At 49.3% G+C, this 23,007-nt stretch overlaps 1 protein-coding gene across 1 annotated transcript in view; it reads right to left on the bottom strand.

Annotated features, from left to right (window-relative positions):
• The window catches only part of tyro3 (TYRO3 protein tyrosine kinase), a 92,863-nt gene that overhangs the window by 51,051 nt on the left and 18,805 nt on the right, over nucleotides 1-23,007 (bottom strand). Inside the window, exons 3-7 of the mRNA XM_048538180.2 lie at nucleotides 22,464-22,564; nucleotides 21,508-21,681; nucleotides 18,645-18,731; nucleotides 16,127-16,242; nucleotides 7,580-7,775 (exon numbers count right to left, since the gene is read on the bottom strand). Of these exons, the coding sequence (XP_048394137.2) occupies nucleotides 7,580-7,775; nucleotides 16,127-16,242; nucleotides 18,645-18,731; nucleotides 21,508-21,681; nucleotides 22,464-22,564 (674 nt within the window). The remainder of the gene's footprint in view (nucleotides 1-7,579; nucleotides 7,776-16,126; nucleotides 16,243-18,644; nucleotides 18,732-21,507; nucleotides 21,682-22,463; nucleotides 22,565-23,007) is intronic.

Raw genomic sequence — 23,007 nt, 5'->3', positions numbered from 1 at the left:
AGCACCGACTGGTCAGACAGAGCCTTATTCCAGCATTTCCAATTCACTGTCAGCACAGACTGAATGCAGAGTGAAGCCTTTGTGTATCTTCTCTGGTTACTCCCAGGTTACGTAGGGGTCAAATGTCCTTTAATTTAGCTAAATGGCTACAATTCCACCCACTCTCAGCAAAATGCTGCTCTAAAATGAATGGGAGTCTTCCCTGACAAAATAACCGTCCAAATTATCTCTCTGAGGAGACTTGCAATTTAACAGTAATCAATGGTAAATTAGGGACAATTTTATATTTTGTACCCAATCATCTCAGTAACTGGAGAGAAACTGCTTCAGTGTCAGTCACTGCAGCTGGCACTTAAATGAAATGTTCATCTCCTCAGACTGGGCAGATCTAAAAAGTCGTTACATATCGCAATGAGTAGGAGACAGAGTCCTCTAACATATTTAAACAGTACAATAGTCTAGTGGTTATGTTACCAGACGAGAGTCATAAAGTCATAAAGCTGTACAGCGTGGAAACAGACCCTTCGGTCCAACTTGTCCGTGCTGACCAGATATCCTAAAACCCTTCCTATTCATCTACCCATCCAGATCCCTTTTAAATGTTGTAATTGTACCAGCCTCCACCAATTCCTCTGGCAGCTCATTCCATACACACACCACCCTCTGCGTGAAAACATTACCCCATAGGTCCCTTTTAAATCCATCCCCCCTCACCTTCAACCTGTGCCCTCTGGTTTTGGGCTCCCATACCCTGGGGAAAAAGACCCTGGCTATTCACTCTATCCATGTCCCTTATGATTTGTTGTTTTGATCTTTAATTTTCAAAGTTCCAAAACAAAACTAGTATCAGAGGAGCAGAGATCCCTCAGAGGGTCGTGGGGATACGGGAGATTAAAAAGATTCTGGCGCGGGAGGGGCATGGAGCAACTTTTGAGAACTTTTCACACCATGTTAGTTACTTGGGGAAGGGACGGACAATCAACATGAATCAAAACTCACAAAAAACATCGCAAGTATGGTGCAATTGAGTTTAAGGAAAAGAATTGGATTGGGGGACAAAAGCAAAATGCAAACGGAGGGATGATGGAAGAGCAGGATCAGCTCAGAGGGAGAGAGAGAGAGAGAGAGAGAGAGAGAGAAGGAGAAGGAGAGGGAGAGTGAGAGAGAAAGAGAGAGAAAAACAAAGTCACAAAGGAGGTCAGGAGAGACAGTCCAAAAAAAAAGGCAGGAAAATATCAGGATAAATGCTGCTGCGTTTATGAAACAATGGAACTTGAGACGGCAGATGGGATACAATGTGGCGAAGTGTGAGATTATGTACTGTGGTCAGCAGAATACAGATATATTCAGGAGGGCTGGAATAACAGAGCAGGGATGTACTGTTGATACTGGCCAAGGCTCTGGTCAGGCCACATTTAGAATATTACGAGCGAGTTTTGGGCCCTGTATCTAAGGAAGGATGTGCCGGCATCTACGGGAGTCCAGAGGAGGATTACGAGAATGATCCCAGGGATGACGGGCTTGTTATATGAGGAATGGTTGAGGACTCTGGACCTGCAGAGAAGGATGGGGAGGGTTGGGGGCCAGGGGAGATCTCATCAAAGTTTACAGAATACCGAGGGGCCTGGGCAGAGTGGACATGGAGAAGATGTTTCCACTAGTACGAGAGGCTAGGACCCAAGGGCACAGCCTCAGAGTGAAGGGACCACCCTTTACAGCTGAGATGAGGAGGAATTTCTTGAGCCAGAGGGTGGTGAATCTGTGCAACCCGTGGCTGCAGAGGGCTGTGGTGTCATTGGGTATCTTTATGACAGAAGTAGGTTCTTGATTGCTGAGGGGATTGCGGGTTACAGGGAGAATGGGGTTGAGAAACAAACCAGCCATGATCGAAGGGGCGAGCAGACCCGATGGGCTGAATGGCCCAATTCTGCTGGCGTATCTTATGGTCTTGTGGAAGCTGGGCAGTCGGAAGGACCATGTGTCACGGTGATGTGGGCTGAATGGCCTACCCTTGCTCCTAACCCGTATATCATTAAGTGTGACTCCACGCGGTGTCCAAGGGTGGAAGGCGAATCTGGGTTATTGAATCCACCTGGCATTGTCCAGTGGATGATACCAGCAGAAGACAGAAAAGTATCAATACAGAGGGAGGTATTTATGAAGGACCCCCTTTCCTTGCTCCTGCCTTCTCCACTCAACTGTAGCATCTCAGCAGAATGCTATGTATGTCATTCACTACTGCAATATCACAATGATGTATCACCAATGATGACCCATTGTAGAAGTAGGTCACATTTCTTGGTCAGAGTAGGGGGAGGTATCTCTGCCATGTAAGAGAGAAACAGACAGTTGGTCCATGGAGTGAAACCACGCAAGCCCCCCGCCCCATCTCCTCTGGCGTATGCTACGCCCTCCACAAGTCCTCAGATCTTGCACCGGGCTCCAATTCTTCGCTCACTCCAGCATCACTGCCTCTGCTGCCACCGGTGACCAGCTCCTGAGGAGGAGAACCTTATGTAGCGTTGGCACATGTCATTTCCCCCCACCCCCTTCATTCCACACAGACAGTGCCATACCCCTGGCCTGCCAATGTGGGTTTCGACCAATGCACAACGGCTTGTGTGACCCCCACCCCGGTAAAATCCGTGCTATAGATGTGGTGCTGGATCCAGGATGCAGACTCAAAAGGCCTGCACAGTGCCAGGTAGTCTGTGGGTGGCACAGCACTGAAACCGCAGCTCCGAGTACAGATCTACAAACGTAGCCAAACACCGATGGCTGACCAGCCTTTCCACGCCCCATCAAGCAGTGCATCTCCAAACCAAACCACCTGTTGCACGAATAATGGTTAATCTTATGTTGCCTCCTTCATTTGCCAATCACTTTAAAACATGTACCATCACAAAAAGAAGTCATTTGGCCCACCAGCTATTGCCAATTCAGCCACTGGAAAGAGTATCCCTCACTTTCTGCACTGGAACCCCTTTATGATTGTAGGCTGCTGTATCAATACTCTTCTTAGCACATAGACATTGCCGTTTCCAACATTCCCAGCCGTTTTTCAGAGCTAACTGCAACGAGGCCTATGACGTTGGCTTGGGCGAGGCAGGATTCCAGTTCCCCCATTGCGAAAGCACCTGCTGTATCACCACCCCACCCCCCCCCCGTTATCCCAAGGGTCGAAGTCTACCAATCCGCCGGCATGTCCTGGGTAATGCACTACAACGTTTCAATCACACAAACTGGAACTGGGGGAGACCATTCAGCCCATTGAGCTGATATTGCCTCCCAATCGACCTGCTCGGCGATGTCGTGACACATCCCCGGAGCAGCTGAGACTTGAACCCAGTCCTCCTGACTCAGAGGTAGGGACACTGCCACTGCCCACCTCCCACACCGCCACCGCCACCGCCCCCCCCAATCCCGAGCCTTTTTCAGTGCTTCGTCACTCGGTTCACCTGCCAAGATTCTGTATCCCTCAGTATCCTAAATCCATCCCAAGCAAAGCCGTGGCAGCACAGCGGGCCCAGGAATTTGAGGAATTTGCCTCATGGTTGCTGTCTGTTTGTGTTACCGAGGTGAAGCATGAGATAAACGAACAAAAGCTTTCAGAACTATTGCTAATGGCAATGGAACCGATAACAAGATATCAAGAACAAAGTTGTGGTTGGAAAGGCCTTGATATTTTTAATCGAACTGCTCACACGTGACGTGTCACACCTCTGGGACAGGTGGAACTTGACCCCGGATTTTTATGCCTCAGCCGGAAGAACACGACAGAAATCCTAAGTTCTCAGTCAAACTTTGCACGGTTATCAGTGACAACACTACAATGTAAATACCTTAGGAAAGACTTGGTGTGATTGTGCCAAGCACATGACAGTGAGCTGACAGCCCATTTTACGTCTCTCTTGTCCTATTCTATCACGCAACCTCAGGATCTGTCATTGATACCAAACTGGGTGCCAGCTGTGGCTCAGTTGGCGAGGCTACATGAGATCTAAGTGCACTCCAGAGCCTAGACTACCACAGTTAGTTTGATGCTCTCAGTGCAGCCCTGAAGGAAGGGTTATATTGAATGAGCCATTAACCCCTGCCTGCCCTCTCTCATGGATGTAAAGGATCCTTTGGCTCTATGTGAAGAAGGGTGGCACGGTGGCTCAGTGGTTAGCACTGCAGCCTCACAGCGCCAGGGACCCGGGTTTGATTTCAGCCTTGGGCGACTGTCTGTGCGGAGTTTGCACATTCTCCCCGTGTCTGTGTGGGTTTCCTCCGGGTGCTCCGGTTTCCTCCCACAGTCCAAAGATGTGCAGGCTAGGTGGCTTGGCCGTGCTAAATTGACCGCAGTGTTCAGGGACCTGTAGATTAGATGTGTTATAGGGCGATTGGGATGCTCTGAGGGTCAGTGTGGACTTGTTGGGCTGAAAGGGCCTGTTTCCACACTGTAGGGATTCTATGATATTCTATGAAGAGCAGTCAAAGTTTCCTGGCGTCTCGATCAACTCACTAAAATAAATTCTTGCCACTTTGCTGTTTGTGGTAGCTTGCTGTGCAATGGACTGGCTACCCTGATCCCTGCACTGAGTGGATCTGGATCTGGAATGCACTGAGAGAATTCCTAGGGATGTGCAGCATGGAAGCAGACCCTTTTATCCTTCTCATCCACGCCTACCAAGTTTCCCAAAGTAAACTAGTCCCATTTGGCCCATATCCCTCTAAACATTTCCTATCCATGGACCTGTCCAAATCTCTTTTAAACATTGTAACTTTATCTGCATCCACCACTTCCTCAGGCAGCTCATTCCACACACGAACCACTCTCCATGTGAGAAAGTTGCCCCTTGGGTCCCATTAAGAAAAGATTTGCAAAGTGCCAGGCTGGGCACCGGAAGCAGTTCACCCGGTCTCGCGGGCAATCTGTGTGGATAGCATGGGCCTGAATGGCCTCACTCTGTGCCCTAAGCATTTACGATATCAACAGCATCTGCACTTCAATAGCGTTTCATCAGCTGTAAAGTCGCTTGGGGTCATCCTGGTTAAAATCTGACCTTTCTTTCGTGACCCCACCTTCAGGATGAGCTCACCCACAGAGAAAACTGACCAGCTAAACTCAACGTCCAAAGCTGCTTCGACAGACTGGTCTCATGGGAGAGCGGCACAAACTGTAACTAGATGCCCCTGGGTCTCACACGATGACTGTCAGCTTCACCTTCAAGGAACACTGTTGTCGTTTATTGTCTACTGTAACTGGGTGGCACGGTGGCTCAGTGGTTAGCACTGCAGCCTCACAGCACCAGGGACCCAGGCAATTCCAATTCCAGCCTTGGGCGACTGTCTGTGTGGAGTTTGCACATTCTCTCCATGTCTGCAGGGGTTTCCACCCACAGTCCAAAGACGTGCAGGTTAGGTGGATCGGCCATGATAAATTGCCCGTAGTATTCAGGGGTGTGTGGGTTATAGGGGGATGGGTCTGGGTGGGATGCTTCTAGGGGCGGTGTGGACTTGTTGGGCCGAAGGGCCTGCTTCCGCAGTGTAGGGAATCTAATCTGATCTAATCAATCCAGCGGCCTGCATTTGTGATTCCGAGCTGTGATATCAAACCTAGCCAGGGCAGAACGGGGGATTCAGATAAAACATGGAAGAAAAGCTAACTAAACGTCAAGCAGGAAACGTGGTTTACTAAAGAAACGTCAGGTTTACTCATGTCCTTAACAGAAGGAAATCTACTGGCAGAAGCTGGCCTGGTGACGTGGGATTCCAATTTCACAGGAATGATGATTGGCTGTTACCCGGCCTTTGAAATAGCCAGGAACAGTCATTCAGTTGCACTGAGGAAGCAGGCTCCTCATGTCCACCAACTTCCTCAAGGACAATACAGTGTCAGTGAAGGGGAAAGCTGACAGTCATCACGTAAGACCCAGGGGCACCCAGGCCTCGTGAACACCTGCGCATACAAACAAGGAATAACAGGTTGGCCATTCGGCCCTTTGAACCTGCCCCTCCATTCAATAAGACTATAGCTGATCTGATTTTAACCTCACATCAATGTTCCTGCACATCCCTGATCATCACTCATCCCTCTTGGTCATCGTGAATCTATCTCAGCTGTAAACCATTTAAAGATTCGGCATCCACTTTTGAGGAAGGGAATTCCAAAGACCTTCAACCCTCAGAAAATATGCTTCCTCAAGTCTATTTTCAATGGGCACCCCTTACTTTTAAAGTATGGCCCCTTGTTCTGGATTCTCCCACAAGAGGAAACATGCTTTCCACATCCTTGAACTTAACTTGGCTCAGCAGGCACAGTCCCTGTGCTGTATTGTGTTATCCAGGTGCCCGTCTTTAATACAGCTTCTAACATTTTCCCTATGACAGTCATTAAGTGAACTGCCCTGTAGTTTCCTGCCTTCTGTCTCCCTCCCTTCTTGAATAAAATACTTACACTAGCTATTTTGCAATCTAAAGAAACCTGCGTGAATCTAGTCAATTTTGGAAAATTAAAACCAACTCGTCAACTATTTTGCTGGCTCCTTCTTTTAAGACACGAGGGCAACATCTGTCTGGGCCTGGGGACTCGTCAACTCACAGCCCCAGCAATTTACTCCCGAGTAATCGTAAATTTCTCGAGATCCTCCCTCACTTTCAATTCCTGATTTACAGCTATTTCCAGGATGTTACTTCTATCCTCGCCAGGAAAAACACAAAGTATCTGCTCAGTTCATCTGCCATCTCTCTAACTTATTTTACAGATTTCTTACGCTCACTTTCAATAGGATCAACACTTACTTTGCTAACTGTTACCTTTTTCAAATAATTAAAGAAACTTTCCCTGGTTGCTTTTACATAATGGCTAAATTTCTCTTCTACTCTAACTTTTCCCTCCTTTATTAAATTTTTTAGTGATTCCTTGTATTCTTTGAGACCCAGTCCAATCTTCTGACCTGTCAGATATTTTCCAGAATGATACACCTTTTTCCTTGAGTCTGAAACTGTCTATGACTTCTTATTTAACTTGATCTATACCTTAGAATTTTTCTTACTTTGTTGGAATGTATTTATTCTATGCGTTCTGGAATATCTAATTAAATATGTTTGCCACTGCAACTCGATTGGCCTGACCCTTCACCAAAACTAACAGCTAATTTTCGCCAGCTCTGCTTTCAAGCTTTCATGTTTGACCCTGGCTAAATTCAAAAGATTAATCCTGAAATCCCACACCTCTTGCTTAAACTGGATGCAAAATTCAGTCATATTAATGGTAGCTGCTACCAACAGCAGATCAGTCATTAAACCTATCTCCTGAATTTAGATAGTACCTCTTCACTGTGCTAACATCATCTATAATTTACGGATGCACTTCTCCACCCTTTCTCAATGTCCTCTCCTTCCTAAATGTCAAATAGCATTTAATATACAAGTCACAATCGAGATCATCGTGCAGCCCTGACACTGTAACAGGCACCTAACCATTTTGATATGTGCTACAGGTAATAAACAAAACGATGAAAGCTTGGAGCAAACACAGTTGCTATAGAAATAATTGTGTCCCGGTCTCACACACAATCGTGGGTGTCCTTACCTGCTTCAGATGTTTGGAAATAAATCCACTCAGTGAATTCAGAATGCCCCACTTCATTGCTACACATGAGTCTAATGCCATAGGTAGTGAAGGGCCGCAAGCCACTGATGATATATCTGTATGGTGGCACACTGAAAGTTCTCTCAAAGGATATGTTGGTTTTTGACCTAGAATCTGCCATGTCGAGATTGGAAACCTAAAATGAGAGACATACGTTTTCACATAATCTGTTAGATTACAGTCAAATGACAAAATGTTTCTAGTTGACATGCTGCAAGGAAAAGCAGGCTCCTTGTGTAATTAGATTCACTCCAAAACAGCCCCTCTCTGACCGACACTGTCTCACACCCTGTACCAGTCCCTCTCTCACTCACACTGTCTCTCACTCTGTCCCAGTCCCTCTCTCACCCACACTGTCTCACACTCTGTACCAGTCCCTCTCTCACCCACACTGTCTCACACCCTGTACCAGTCCCTCTCTCACCCACACTGTCACTCACTCTGTCCCAGTCCCTCTCTCACCCACACTGTCTCACACCCTGTCCCAGTCCCTCTCTCACCCACACTGTCTCACACTCTGTACCAGTCCCTCTCTCACCCACACTGTCTCACACTCTGTCCCAGTCCCTTTCTCACCCACACTGTCTCACACCCTGTACCAGTCCCTCTCTCACCCACACTGTCTCACACCCTGTCCCAGTCCCTCTCTCACCGACACTGTCTCACACCCTGTCCCAGTCCCTCTCTCACCGACACTGTCTCACACCCTGTACCAGTCCCTCTCTCACCCACACTGTCTCACACCCTGTCCCAGTCCCTCTCTCACCCACACTGTCTCACACACTGTCCCAGTCCCTCTCTCACACCCTGTCCCAGTCCCTCTCTCACCGACACTGTCTCACACCCTGTCCCAGTCCCTCTCTCACCGACACTGTCTCACACCCTGTACCAGTCCCTCTCTCACACCATGTACCAGTCCCTCTCTCACCCACACTGTCTCACACCCTGTCCCAGTCCCTCTCTCACCGACACTGTCTCACACCCTGTCCCAGTCCCCCTCTCACCCACACAGTCTCACACCCTGTCCCAGTCCCTCTCTCACCCACACTGTCTCACACCCTGTCCCAGTCCCTCTCTCACCCGCACTGTCTCACACACTGTCCCAGTCCCTCTCTCACCCACACTGTCTCACACCCTGTCCCAGGCCCTCTCTCACACCCTGTCCCAGGCCCTCTCTCACCGACACTGTCATTCACTCTGTCCCAGTCCCTCTCTCACCGACAGTGTCTCACACCCTGTACCAGTCCCTCTCTCACCCACACTGTCTCACACCCTGTCCCAGTCCCTCTCTCACCGACACTGTCTCACACCCTGTCCAAGTCCCTCTCTCACCCACGCTGTCTCACACCCTGTCCCAGTTCCTCTCTCACCCACACTGTCTCACACCCTGTACCAGTCCCTCTCTCACACCCTGTCCCAGTCCCTCTCTCACCCACACTGTCTCACACCCTTGTCCCAGTCCCTCTCTCACCCACACAGTCTCACACCCTGTCCCAGTCCCTCTCTCACCCACACTGTCTCACACCCTGTACCAGTCCCTCTCTCACACCCTGTCCCAGTCCCTCTCTCACCCACACTGTCTCACACCCTTGTCCCAGTCCCTCTCTCACACCCTGTCCCAGTCCCTCTCTCACCCACACTGTCTCACACCCTGTACCAGTCCCTCTCTCACACCCTGTCCCAGTCCCTCTCTCACCCGCACTGTCTCACACCCTGTACCAGTCCCTCTCTCACACCATGTCCCAGTCCCTCTCTCACCGACACTGTCACTCACTCTGTCCCTTCATTACAACAACACACATTGAAAGCTCCTTGCAGCATGTCATTCAAAGCTCCTACATGAAATGCATGTCGTGGTTTTTGTTGTTGTTGCCAGCCTCTAATCGCTGTCAGCTCCCAGACACCCAGCAATCGCAGCCCCAGATGGATGGGGTAGGTGATGGAGGGTTTAGGTGCTCTTTTGGCATATTAACTACCATCATTCGACTTTGTTTACCCACAGGATGATCATATCCATTTGCTCATTTTGGACCTGTTGAACCAGCTCCAAAATTGCAAACCGGGAGGAAGTTAACAACCTGAAACCGACAGTGGCTAATTTTTTTAATCCTTTGATTGGAAAAAAGCATCAGGAAAAACACATCCAGCAACGCAGTCCGTCCCACCCTTTCCACAGCTAGGACGTCCTGGTCCCTTAGACAGCAGACCCACTCAGTTCTCTGCTGTCTCTGATCCCCTTTGTCCGCAGTTAACTCTACAGGCATCAATTACACTCTTTGCTCCAAGAAACCCTAGAAATAGTGGGCGCACTGGTAGTCATCTTTCAAAGCTCTGTAGACTGCAACAGTTCTGATGGATTGCAGGGTAGCTAATGTCACCCCTTCTCCTGGACGGAAAGGAGGCAGAGAGAACACACAGAATTATAGACCAGTCAGCCTGACAGTGGCAGTGGGGACATTCTAGAGATCGTCACAAAAGATTTAATAACAGAGCACTTGGAAAACAGTGACAGAGTCAGCATGGATTTACAAAACGAAATCATGTTTCTCAAATCCACTGAATATTATTTTGCTGAGGATGCAAGTCATAGAGTAGATACAGGGGAGCCAATGGATGTGGTTTACCTGGGTTTTCAGAAGGTTTACAATAGCATCCCACGTAAGAGATGTAAGCATGGAAAAGTGAAATGCAGGGGGTTGGGGGTAGTGTCCTGGCATGGGCCGAGAGCTGGCAGACAGGAAACAAAGGTTACAAATAAAACAAAAATGGAAATTGCAACTGTATCAGCACCTGTGGAGACAGGATGCAGACAGTCACCGTTTGGATTCCAGTCTGTAGAAGGGCCACCGGACCCGAAACATTAACTCTGTTTTCTCTTCACAGGGGCTGCCAGACCAGCAATTTCCAGTTTTGTTTCAGATCCTCAACATGCCGCAGTTTTTTATTTACTTTCAGGAATAAATCAGTGTTTTTTTGAGTGGCAAAAGTGATTACTGGGGTACTGCAGTGTCTGAGACCCACTAGTCACTATATATGGAATATATTAATGGTTCAGATGAGGGAACTAAATGTAGTGTCTACAAGTTCACAGATGAGACAAAGCAGGGTGGGAGGGTGAGCTGTGAGGAGGATGCACAGATGCTACAGTGTGATTTGGTCAAGTTGAGTAGCTGGGTAAATGCTTGCAGATGCAGTATTAACATGGATCAAGATGGGATTATCCACTTGTGGAGCAAAAACAGGAAGGGGGCTTATCGTCTGAACGGCGATAGATTGGGGAAAAGCAAGGGGGAGGTGTAACGAGACCTGGGTGTCCTTGTACACCAGTCATTGAAAGATTCACTGGATGGAGAAGGTAGCCAAAGGTCTATTGGCCTTAGCAACAAAAGGATTCACGAAGGGATGCCTTGATGCAATTGTATAGGGTCTTGGTCAGACCACAGCTGGAGTATTGTGCATTATTTTGATTTCCTCATCTGTGGAAGGATGTTCTGGCTATTTCAACAAAGGTTTCTCACACTGATTCCTAGAATGGCAGGACTGTCATATGAAGGCAGGCTGGATCGATTAGGGCTTTATTCACTGGAGTTTAGGAGAGCAAGGTGGGAGGGGAGTTTCACAGGAGCTTATAAAATTCTAACATGACTGGATAATCACAGGAAGGATGTTGCTGACAACTGGGAAGCCCAGAGCCTGGGGTTCACAGTCTAGGGATACAGAGTAGGCTATTTAGGACTGAGAACTTTCTTCAGCCAGACAGCGGTGAGCCTGTGGAATCCTCTGTCACAGCAAGTGGTTGAGGTCAAAACATTGATTGTTTTCAAGGAGGAATTAGATATAGCTTTTGGAGCTAAAGGGATCAAAGGCATCGGGAGAGGGTAATGAGTTTGGATATTTCGTTTAAGAAAGGCTGTTAGTAAAAGCCAGGGAACCAGAGTGCAGTGAGCCTGATGCCAGTGGTGGGTAAGTTGTCAGAGGTGATTCTGAGAGACCGGATTTACACGATTTTCGAAAGGCAAGGACTGATTAGTGATGGTGAACATGACTTTGTGCACAGAAAATCATGTCTCATGAACTTGATGGAGTTTTTTTGAAGACCGGTGAAGGCAGAGCAGTAGATGTTGACTGTACAGCCTTCAGCAAAGCGTTTGACAAGGGTCTGCATGGTAGACTGGCTAGTAAGGTCAGATCACAAGGGATCCAGGGCGAGCGAGTGAATTGGATACAAAATTGGCTGGAAGGTAGAGGGTGGTGGGAAAAAGTTGCTTTTCCGGCCCAAGATCCTGATGTACGGGCACCCAGCAGGGAAAGGGGAAGACACGTCTCGGAACCTCCTCGCGGCTTTGCTGCTGGCCCTGACCAAGATGGCCATTCAGCAGCGGGTCGAAGAGGGGGCTTGCCAGTTCCGTCTGCCCCCCCTCTCATGGTTATGTCTGTGCTCGGGTGCCCCTGCAGCATGCGGGGCTGACCGGCATGATGGAGGCCTTTTGTGACTGATAGGTGCTGCGGGGGCTGGTGGGGGGGGTGGCATCATCAGCTTGTGCGATGAAATTTTGACTGAGGGGCGTAAGTTTCCACTTGACTTTTTAAAGTCCGCGCTTGTCGGTTCTGTGCCCGGGAAAGGGCAGTTTTCCTTTCCTTTCGCGTTGGTTTTGGAGTCTGGCTAGGAGCCAAAAGGGGATTTTTACTTAAACCCCATACCATCCCTGTCCCAGGGGTCAGTTTGAGGGGAGTTTATTTTCCATTAAAATGCATAGAGGAACCTTCCTCTCGATTTCGAAACTCTTGCGGTCCCTGTCACAGGTGCGTTGGACAGGGAACGGAGCAGAGATTTGATTCTGATTGTGTGGAGGAAGGTTTATTTTACATCTGGGTCCTTGCAATCCCTGCCCCATGTGCGGACGGTGAGGACCGAGCCATGGGGGGGTGGCGGCCATCTTTTTTGTGCGCTTTTTTAAAATTTTGGTTTCTCCTCAAGTGACAGAGACTTCATTTTCGTTGATGACAGTCGAGAGAGCTCACCGTCTGCTTCAAACAAGTCGCGTGCACTCTAGCCTGTCTTTCGCCCAGCACTGTCCCTACTTGGGAGTGTCTGTTGGGGGCAGTGTTGGGGGAGTCTTGGCTCGTTCGGTTTCTATCATTGGTTTAGAGGCGTAGAGGGTTGCTTTTCGGACTGGGAGGCCAGCAACCAGCAGTGTGCTGCAAGGATCGGTGCTGGCTCCACTGCTTTTTGCTCATTTAAACAAATGATTTGGATGCAAATATAGGAGGAATGGTCGCTAAGTTCGCAGACGCAACCGAGAAAGGTGGTGCAGTGGGGACAGTAAGGAATATTATCTCAGGGTACAACGGGACCTTGATCAGATGTGCCAATGGGTGGCAGGTGAAGTGTTCTGTGACAGCTGTGACTCCATATTGAATGGTTATGCAGGACCGAAGGCCTGAATGGCCTACTGCTGCTCCCGTTTTCTCCATTTCCTGGCATTTTCTGAAGTGAATTCAGGATGAAACTGATCGGTTTTGGTTTTGTATGATGCAAACATCGAAACAGCGTTGGTTCGAGAAAGGAGAAAGCCTACATGGAAAAGGATGCACCATCTATGGCTAACGGCCCAATTTAAGGAAAGAGTCGACAGGGAGTGAATTGAAAATGCTGGGAAGCTTGGTGGTAAGCCAGGAGAAAACTTTAGAAACCTATTAAGGATGCCTAAAACAAGCAGAGAAATTAGAGCATGAGAGCAAATTAGGTGGCTAAGGTCTGCCCTGTTCTTAAGATATAACATTGTATTGAAACAAGAGGCCTGGTTTACAAAAAACACGACATAAACTAGTGAATAACATAATAAGATAAATCACGTAACTCATTCAGCATGGTAGAACAGTTGATGACTCAAGACTGCAGTGTGTGGGAGCCCCTGGATGCCATTGCGATCCAATACAACTCTGTCTACGATTAGTGTTGGAAATACAAGTGGCTTTTTGGCTCAGAGTCTATGAGCGAGAGGCTGACCTGCTGACATTGAAACACAGAAGATAGGAGCAGGAGGAGGCCATTCTGCCCTTCAAGCCTGCTCCGCCATTCTTCATGATCATGGCTGATCATCCAACTCAAAAGCCTAATCCTGCTTTCTCCCCATATCCTTTGACCCCATTTGCCCCAAGTGCTGCCCCTTGAATACATCCAATGTTTTGGCATCCTGCAGTAATGAATTCCACAGGCTCACCATTCTTTGGGTGAAGAAATGCCTCCTCATCTCCATCCCCAGTGGTCTACCCCGAATCCTCAGACTGTGACCCCTGGTTCCGGACACACCCACCATCGGGAACATCCTCCCTGCATCTACCCTGTCCAGTCCTGGACAGGGCAGAGAGAACAATCCCAGCCTAGTTGATCTCTCCTCGTACGTCACACTAGCATTAGGGAGAGGGGAAAGTTACCTGGATCTTTGTACCAGGAGGCGATCACACCAGTGGCAGGATCTGATGAGTGGTTAGGGATAGGACAGTGGGACAGAGAATGAGGCAGGGAAGGGCACCCATAAGTGCAGCACTGTCAGGTTCTGCAGTAGCCCGACAGCTTTAAGGTTCTGTTAGCCTGTTTTAGTGAGGGCAGGGGCTGCAGGGTGGATGTGGAAAATGACCACAGCACTGATATACAGATGGGGGGAGCAGCACAGTATGCAGCAGTATTTGTCGGTGACAGTGCAGTGATTGGGATTGACACTGTTAGAATCCCTGTAGTGTAGAAGCAAACCATTCGACCCATCGAGTCCACACTGAACCTCTGAAGAACATCCCCCCCAAGACCCACCAGCCTGCACATCCCTGGGCACTGTGGGAAATTTAGCACGGCCAATCCACCGAACCTGCACATCTTTGGACTGTGGGAGGAAACCGGAGGAAACGCACGCAGACACATGGGAGGCAATGAAGGATGACAGTCTCGGTGGCTATGTTGCCTTTCCGATGCCAGGGTCTGGGACATCTGCAGCAAGGGGGACGGTCCACTTGTTCTGGTTCACGTAGGTCCCAATGGTCTAGGTAGAGAATTTCTGCACAAAGAACATGACAAGCTCTGCACTAAATTGAAAGCAGCCCCTAACCATTTATGATCTCTCAGCCTTGTGCAAGTTAGCACAGGGTACAGATTAAAGAGGTGACTACGTAGCTATGGACCTGGTCTGGGAAAAGTGGATTCCAACTCAGGTGCACTTGGGACCACTCCTGGGGCAAGAGTGGGCTCCTCCTTTGGGACAGTCTACACCTGAGCTGTGCTTTGTCTCTTGCAAACCACAGAACTCTGGGAAATTGAGAATCAATTAAACTAAACAGTGTGCGCTAGGGAATGACATGGCACATCAAAGATTAGGGACAAGTTCAGAGGGGACAACAGGATTATGGCAAATGAGGATTAGAGACAGCGGGAAGGGGAGAAATCCTGGGAGCGCACCGACAATCAAGACTATAAACGAGGCAAAACTATCTGAGTGCAAATAGCATTCACAACAAAGTAAAAAAACCCTAGCGCCACCCCAGAAGCCACGGGCTCCTGCCCTGTCCAAGTGCCTCCTGTGCAGAGTAAAACCCAGCTCCTTTGTTCCAGAGAAACAGCAGCGGATCAGTTTCTAATTCAGACCCAGAAGCAGCGAAAGCAGCTTCCACACTTTGCGGGCTCGGAGCCAGGAGAATGTGGGCGCTGACACTCGGGAAGCGACAAGCGCAGCTTCACCTCGGCTGCATCAGGGATCCCGTCTCGACTGATGTACAAAAAGAGGCCGACGGCTCATGGATTGGCGTGGCCTTGTTCCCCAGGCCCGATCAGCGGTTGGCGAGCTGCTTTCTGAGCCAGGGACTAAATGCTGTAAAAGAGGTGGGCAGATGAGGAGGGGGGAGTTGGGTAGCTTGGAAGCTGGCAACAGTGGAGTCGCAAGTCCAAGGGACAGGCAGGAGGATACAGGAAGTGACAGTAAAGTGAGCCCAGCATGGTAACCAGGATTACAGGCCCTCTTAACGGCCCTAAATTGAAGTGATGTTAAACGGGGCAACATTAAATGACATTTCTAAAAGACTCACAAGTAAACCCAATGAGAGTCAAGTGGGAATTTCTTTGCGATGAGTCATGTGGCCTCTTGCACACTTGTCATTCTGTTGCTCATTGAGAACGCGGAACTCGCTACCACAGGGAGTGAATCGGCCTCAGGAGGGGAGTGGAGGGAATAAGTTAAATATTCAAAGGAGCGCGGGATCTGAGGTCATTTTGAGCAAAGTTTGATCAAACAAGCTGGGATTCACCTCATGACACGTCACACTGAAAGGCCTGCTTTTCTGCGCTGTTTTGTTTTTTATTAAAAGCTACACCGTTCTACGTAAACAAAGAATCAGCTTACTTTCTAACGAGCCTGACCTTAACCCCGTGTCAGCGGGTGGGGTATAAAGGTGAGAACCAGCTTCATCTGAGCCCTGCCGCGGGATCTGGTCCGAACGTACCTGAGCTGTGCAGTTCAGCACATTCGAGAGGCCATCGAAGGCGACGGTCCAACTGACGGTGGCGTTGTTGGCGGTCTCGTTGGCGATGCTCACCCTATCCGGCTTGGCTGGTGGGACTGAACAAGAAACAGCGGTTGGTGCACAGCAAGAGGCCGAGAGGGAACCTCGCAAAGAGGCGCCTGTGCCTGTTCCCTTGCCCTCTGAGGGAAACGATGGCCCAAATGTGGCGCCTCCAGAGCAGAGGCTCCCGCACAGTACCCCACATCGTTGGGGGGGGGGGGGGGGGGGGGGGGGGGGGTGTTCACTGGTCCACAGTGAGATAAAAACAACAGAACGAGGCTGAACTGTGTCCAATTTTGGGCCCCACACCTCAGGAAGGACATACTAGCCCTGCAGTGTGTCCAGCGGAGATTCACATGGATGATCCCTGGAATGGTAGGTTTAACGTATGATGAACAGCTAAGGATCCTGGGATTGTACTCTTAGAGTTTAGAAGGTTGAGGGGAGAGCTAATAGAAACTTACAAGACAATGTATGGCTTAGAAGGGGTGGACGCTAGAAAGTTGCTTCCGTTAGGCGGGGAGACTAGGACCCGTGGGCACAGCCTTAGAACTAGAGGGGGTAAATTTAAAATGGAAATGAGACGACATTTCTTCAGCCAGAGAATGGTGGGCTTGTGGAATTCATTGCCGCAGAGTGCAGTGGAGGCCAGGACGTTGGATGCCTTCAAGGCAGAGATCGCCAAATTCTTGATCTCACAAGGAATCAAGGGCTACGGGGAGAGTGCAGGGAAGTGGAGCTGAAATGCCCATCAGCCATGATTTAAATGGCGGAGTGGACTTGATGGGCCGAATGGCCTTACTTCCACTCCTATGTCTTATGGAACTGCCCCAGCGTGCGCTTGGAAATAACAGGGCAACTCACCCTTTTGGGGTGTCTGCTCTAGAAACTCATCAGTGACTGTGGAGAACCACAATAGAGACAAGTGGGAGACTCACTGACGGCCTCTAATTGAAACCACATTACTAATGATTACCACCAACCACAAAGCGACAGTCCCAAGCTATCTCCTTTAAACGGGGAAGAGAGGGGAGAACAAGGCAACAGTTGAGGAGGGGGGGAGGTGAGGCGATGGAAGCTAGGGAAAATAAGAGGGGAAATACGTGGGAAAGAAGAAAGAATAAAGTCGGGGGGGGAAGAAGGAAAAGGGAAGGAAATAGAGGAAGGAAATGGGAGTTGAAGGAGATGGGGGTGATGAGGAGAAACGATGATCAAAGGAAACGATGAAGAGAGAAAGGAAGTAGTAGAAGGGATAAAGTGGAGGACAGAGAGATGGAAGGCACGCCAAATGGAGGAAGAAATGAGCAGGAAGAGGGAAGAGTGTAAGGAGGGAAACCAGGAAGGATGATGGGAAATAGGTTACACCAATGGAAGGAAGAAGGGATAAGGGAGAAAAGAGGGAAAGGATGGAAGAGACAAGGTGCTAATATAAAACGATAAAAGCGCACAAAAGGGAGGGAAGACGATGGAGGAAGATCGAGGTAGAGAGAGGGAAACAGATCAAGATAAAGGAGGGAAAAAGAAACTTGCACCAGTGTGGCAGCCTTAAGACAGTAAAAGATCTCGCAGTGCTTCTTAGACAAAATGTAACTGAAGCTGGTACTGGGGGAGACATCGATACCAGTGGCCAAAACTTTAGGTGTTAAGGAATATCTTAGATTAGATTCCCTACAGTGTGGAAACAGGCCCTTCGGCCCAGCAAGTCCACACCACCCCTTGCAGCATCCCACCCAGACCCATCCTCCTATAACCCACACACCCCTGAACACTATGGGCAATTTAGCATGGCTGATCCACCTAACCTGCACATCTTTGGACTGTGGGAGGAAACTGGAGCACCCAGAGGAAACCCACACAGACACGGGGAGAATGTGCAAACTCCGCACAGACAGTTGCCCGAGGCGGGAATCGAACCCAGGTCCCTGGCACTGTGAAGCTGCAGTGCTAACCGCTGAGCCACCGTGCCGCCCGTAAAGGAGCAAAGAGTTGAATGGAGTCAGTTCCAGAACTTAGGGTATAGACAACAGCCTGAATGAGACAACTAAACTGGTGGGTGTGCAAGACGCCATTCTTGGTGGGTTGGAGAGATTACATGGGGAGGGAAGGAGCGGGGAAGTGAGAATTTTAAAAATTCAGGCACTTCAGAATCAGAGCCAATGTCATTTCATGGGGAGGCACTGACAAGTGAAACATCACTTACTGCGAGTTTGGAGATGGGATGGAACACGAGTATTTGATGAGAGAGGCCCGAAACATCAGCTTTTGTGCTCCTAAGATGCTGCTTGGCCTGCTGTGTTCATCCAGCCCCACACTTTGGTAACGAGTATTTGATGAGCTCAGTTTTACAAAGGTCACAGAGTGGGTGGTTGGCTCAGGATGGCACTGGGCAAAAAATAACAGAGGGCGGATGAAGACTGCAACAGAAGGGAACCGCAGGCGTTTGCTGTCGCGAACTGACCTTTGACTTTGACACTCGCTGTCCTGGAAACAGCGACTCCCTTTGAGTTGCGTGCCTCACAAGTGAAGGTGGTCGGCCTGTCGATTCCTGCGGGCAGTGAGGGCACAGAGACAGGACGTTACCTTCGACAATTAAAAGCAATCATGCCATCCCACGTCCCGCAGAGGGGAAGGGAAGGAGAGGCTGACGCTAGGTTGTTTCCTGCATCTGAGATACCACGGGAAATCAGGAGAGGCTGGTTCCAGCATAGGCCGAGGTGGGGCAATACGGTCAGCAAGAGAGGGACAGGAAAGCCCATGCGGCCTGTTCTGATGCTGGCTGCACTTAAACCCTTGTCCCCACCTCCACTGGCACCCTAACTACATGGAAACCTACCCACCTCAGCCTTTGAGATTCCAGTTAAACACTGCTTCTGGAGGAAATGACTCTCCGATTTCTACAACACTTCACACGAAGAATTCTTTCCTGATGAGCGACTGCTATCTTTAGCTCTGAAGCGGGCAAACAGGAAACATCAGACAGGCGAATCGACAACCTCGGGGCAAATGGAGCCCTCAGACTGCAGTCACAACACCCACACTAACAGGCAGACACTGTATGGACCACTGCAGGGCCATAGTCAACGAGTTATGTTTCAAATAGGCGTCTCCTAATATATAACCAATCTGAACCCTGCGATTAGAATCCAGTCTGTAACTCACTCCCGGGTATCCGTTATTCTATATATAAACCATCTGAGCCCCTCGATTAGAATCCAGTCTGTAACTCACTCCCGGGTATCCGTTATTCTATATATAAACCATCTGAACCCTGCGATTAGAATCCAGTCTGTAACTCACTCCCGGGTATCCGTTATTCTATATGTAACCCATCTGAGCCCCTCGATTAGATTCCAGTCTGTAATTCACTCCCGGGTATTTGTTATTCTATACATAAACCATCTGAGCCCCTCGATTAGATTCCAGTCTGTAACTCACTCCCGGGTATCCGTTATTCTATATATAAACCATCTGAGCCCCTCGATTAGATTCCAGTCTGTAACTCACTCCCGGGTATCCGTGATTCTATACATAAACCATCTGAGCCCCTCGATTAGATTCCAGTCTGTAACTCACTCCCGGGTATCCGTTATTCTATACATAAACCATCTGAGCCCCTCGATTAGATTCCAGTCTGTAACTCACTCCCGGGTATCCGTGATTCTATACATAAACCATCTGAGCCCCTCGATTAGATTCCAGTCTGTAACTCACTCCAGGGTATCCGTTATTCTATATATAAACCATCTGAACTCATCAATTAGATTCCAGTCTGTACCTCCCTCCCGGGTATCCGTTATTCTATGTATAATCCAGTCTGAAGCCCTCGATTAGATTCCAGTCTGTGTGTGCATGTTGTTGTATGAATGATTTGCATGTAAAATTGAGCGTTTGTGTGCGCATGCTGAATTCTGTCCCTGAGCATTCCACAGTGGGTACAGGTCTCCAAGCCCGCGCAAGATATGGATGCTGCAAACCACGGAGTTCTAGGAATAGACCTCAGGGCCATCAGTTACAAGAAACCTTCCTCCAAACATGTTCAGCTTTGGCAGCTCTGCCAGAAGGAATGTGCGCTGATGGGTGGGCGACCGGGGGCGGAAACTGCTGACAGCTGCCTGACATCCCAAAAGGAAAAGTGCAGATCAGCAAAAGTCTTCATAAACGAGCAGCCAAAGCAAGCTGTAACCTGCTGGAATTGCTGCTGACTCCAAGCTGATGCACTCTCCGAGAATGTTAATCTAAACCGCTTCTCACCGGGTCATTTGGAAGGACAGGCCTGCTGATGTCAGGAGAGGGAAACTGATTGGAAAATGCTAACGATGCCAGTGCGAGGCGGGCAGCACTGGCATTTCCAAACTGCCTCTTGTCCCACTGTCCCCACATTTGCTGCCGTCAAAGGCTCCCCAAGCTAGGGCAATGCCAATGAGAGGCAGGCTCTGTATGAACACTGCCAAACATCTCGCTGCCAGGATACGAAGCAAAGTTGCCAACATTCGTTCTGGTTGCACACGTGGGTCCTCATCCCTGTCCAGGACAACCTGATCCATGGAAAGCAACGGATGGAAGGGCGTCCGTTAATCCAGGAGTGGATCCCACTCAGAAAGTTGGGGGGGCGGTGGCGGACTTTGCAGAAATCCTCTCATCAACCCCCATTCAATGGATCAGAGAGATGGTTCCAACGCAATTATAAAATTTCATCCAAACAGCCCAACAACGGCAACGATTCAGCTCAGCATTCCCCCACAGAGTCAACGCTGGGATCCGCTAACAGTCAGAGACGATGATGGTGGAACCGCACTCAATGGCCCGTGATAGAGGGTGAAATATCTGCACAGTTACAAACACCTTGTGAGGCAGTTCACAGGACAGTGCAGCGCAGGAGGAGGCCCTTCAGCCCACCATGTCATGGTGCCATCCTAAACTAACCTCTACTGCCTGCCGGCCAGGCAGCATCAGAGGAGCAGGGGAGCTGACGTTTCGGGCCTAGACCCTTCTTCAGAAACGAAGAGATTTCTGAAGAAGGGTCTAGGCCCGAAACGTCAGCTTTCCTGCTCCTCTGATGCTGCTTGACCTGCTGTGTTCATCCAGCTCCACACCTTGTTATCTCCCTCTAACCCCTGCCTGATGATGTGCCTATTGAACATTCCAGTCCTATCTGCTTCTACCACCTCCCCTGGAAAATATCGAGAGAGTGACAAACTCCCCATGAGACAGTACAGTGACCAGTTCCCGGTGGGACAAGTTGGGAAGTTGCTTGCCCCAACACTGTAGCCAGCAACTAACTGAAGATGACTGTAATTGTAGATAATACTCACAAGGCATACCTTTAAGTGTCAGCACAGAAGGAGATTCCTTCCCTGTCCCTTCAACTAACACCTCCCCCATCTTCCACACAATCTCGGTCGGTTCTGGCCTTCCAATAGCAGCACATGTCAAGTTGAAGGGTGTATTTTTAAAAACGATGCTGTCCTGTGGCTGCACTGTGATGTACGGTAGACCTAATGAGAGAGAAAGCAAAAAGCAGCTTTGTCACAGATCAAGTGCCTCGGTCCTAAATACAGAGGCCCTCCCCGGAGATAATACTGACACAAAAACTGAAGTTGCTGGAATAGCTTGGCAGGTCTGGTAGCGTCTATGAAGAAGAGAAAAAATAAAATCAGAGTTAATGTTTCGGCTCACCAGACCTGCCGAGCTTTTCCGGCAACTTCTGTTTTCGTCGCTGGCGCACGGCATCCACAGTTCTTTTGATCTTTTTTAAAATAATATTGACGTCCTGCTATCAGCAGGTCCCGGTCCTGCATTTAACACCCAACTTTCAAACAGATGGGATCATCAATGCAAAAGAGAATTGTTAGCGTGAATCCACACTGATGTTTCATGCTTAAATATATTCAGCGACCGTTTGCCCAAATGCTACGCACTGATCCCTCCCTGTAAACAATGGAATGCCAGTATCATAAGCCACTCCTCTCCCCACAATTATTTTCGATAAAGTCGCTGCAATTTCCAGTTTCCTGAACTCAGCAGAATTATCCTCAATGGGAGCCCTACAAGGTTGTTCTCAGCCTTGTATGGTATCCTAGCTGTAATCTCTACTGCACCAAGCCCAGCCAACTCAGCCTCAGCACTGAACTGTCCCATGTGCATGAAGCTAGCTCCTTGTCTCTAACTTTGGGCGCTGTCCCTATCTCCCAACCTCATGTTCACTTTGGTAAAACCTACACACACACGCTGACCGACTCTCCCTTGCCCAGGACAACGTACGGCGTTCGCTCCTCACCTTCGACAGCCAGAAACGCCTTTTTCGAGTTAGTGTGAGTGCCATTCACTGTGGCTACGCACCAATACCAGCCCATGTCTGTCTGCTGCACATTCACCAACCTGAGGAAGAGACAAAGCGGAGATTCGGTGCTGTGAGCCTGCTGGTTATGTTCAGCTACCGAAGCGACATCACTGATTTTAACTCAGAGGCAACGCCAGCTCTGAGTATTTGCGATTGTCTCCTTTCTGCTGGGAAATGGGTCACGTTCTGCGGAATGGAGCCGCGTGGACTGGGCAGGCAGAGGTCAAGGTGCAGTCAGACGTCTGGACCAAAATGACCTCATCTCGTGGCCCACGGTCACGCCAGCAACTGAGCTGCGCGGCACCCCCCCTTCCCGCTTCCCGAACATTTGAGGATCCTGGATTTTCACGGCTGCTCAGCTGTGAAGTGCCAACCAACAGACAGCAGGTGAAGCTGGTACCAGGATTAAATGTGGTCCACTTCCCTTCCTCTTTCCCCATCTCTCTCTACACGCACACCCCCCATACGCCCCCCAATTTCC

This window comes from Stegostoma tigrinum, chromosome 10, assembly GCF_030684315.1.
Source record: "Stegostoma tigrinum isolate sSteTig4 chromosome 10, sSteTig4.hap1, whole genome shotgun sequence".
Taxonomy (NCBI): domain Eukaryota; kingdom Metazoa; phylum Chordata; class Chondrichthyes; order Orectolobiformes; family Stegostomatidae; genus Stegostoma; species Stegostoma tigrinum.
The sequence above is the reverse complement of the archived record's forward strand: the minus strand, read 5'-3'. Positions and strand labels throughout refer to the sequence as shown.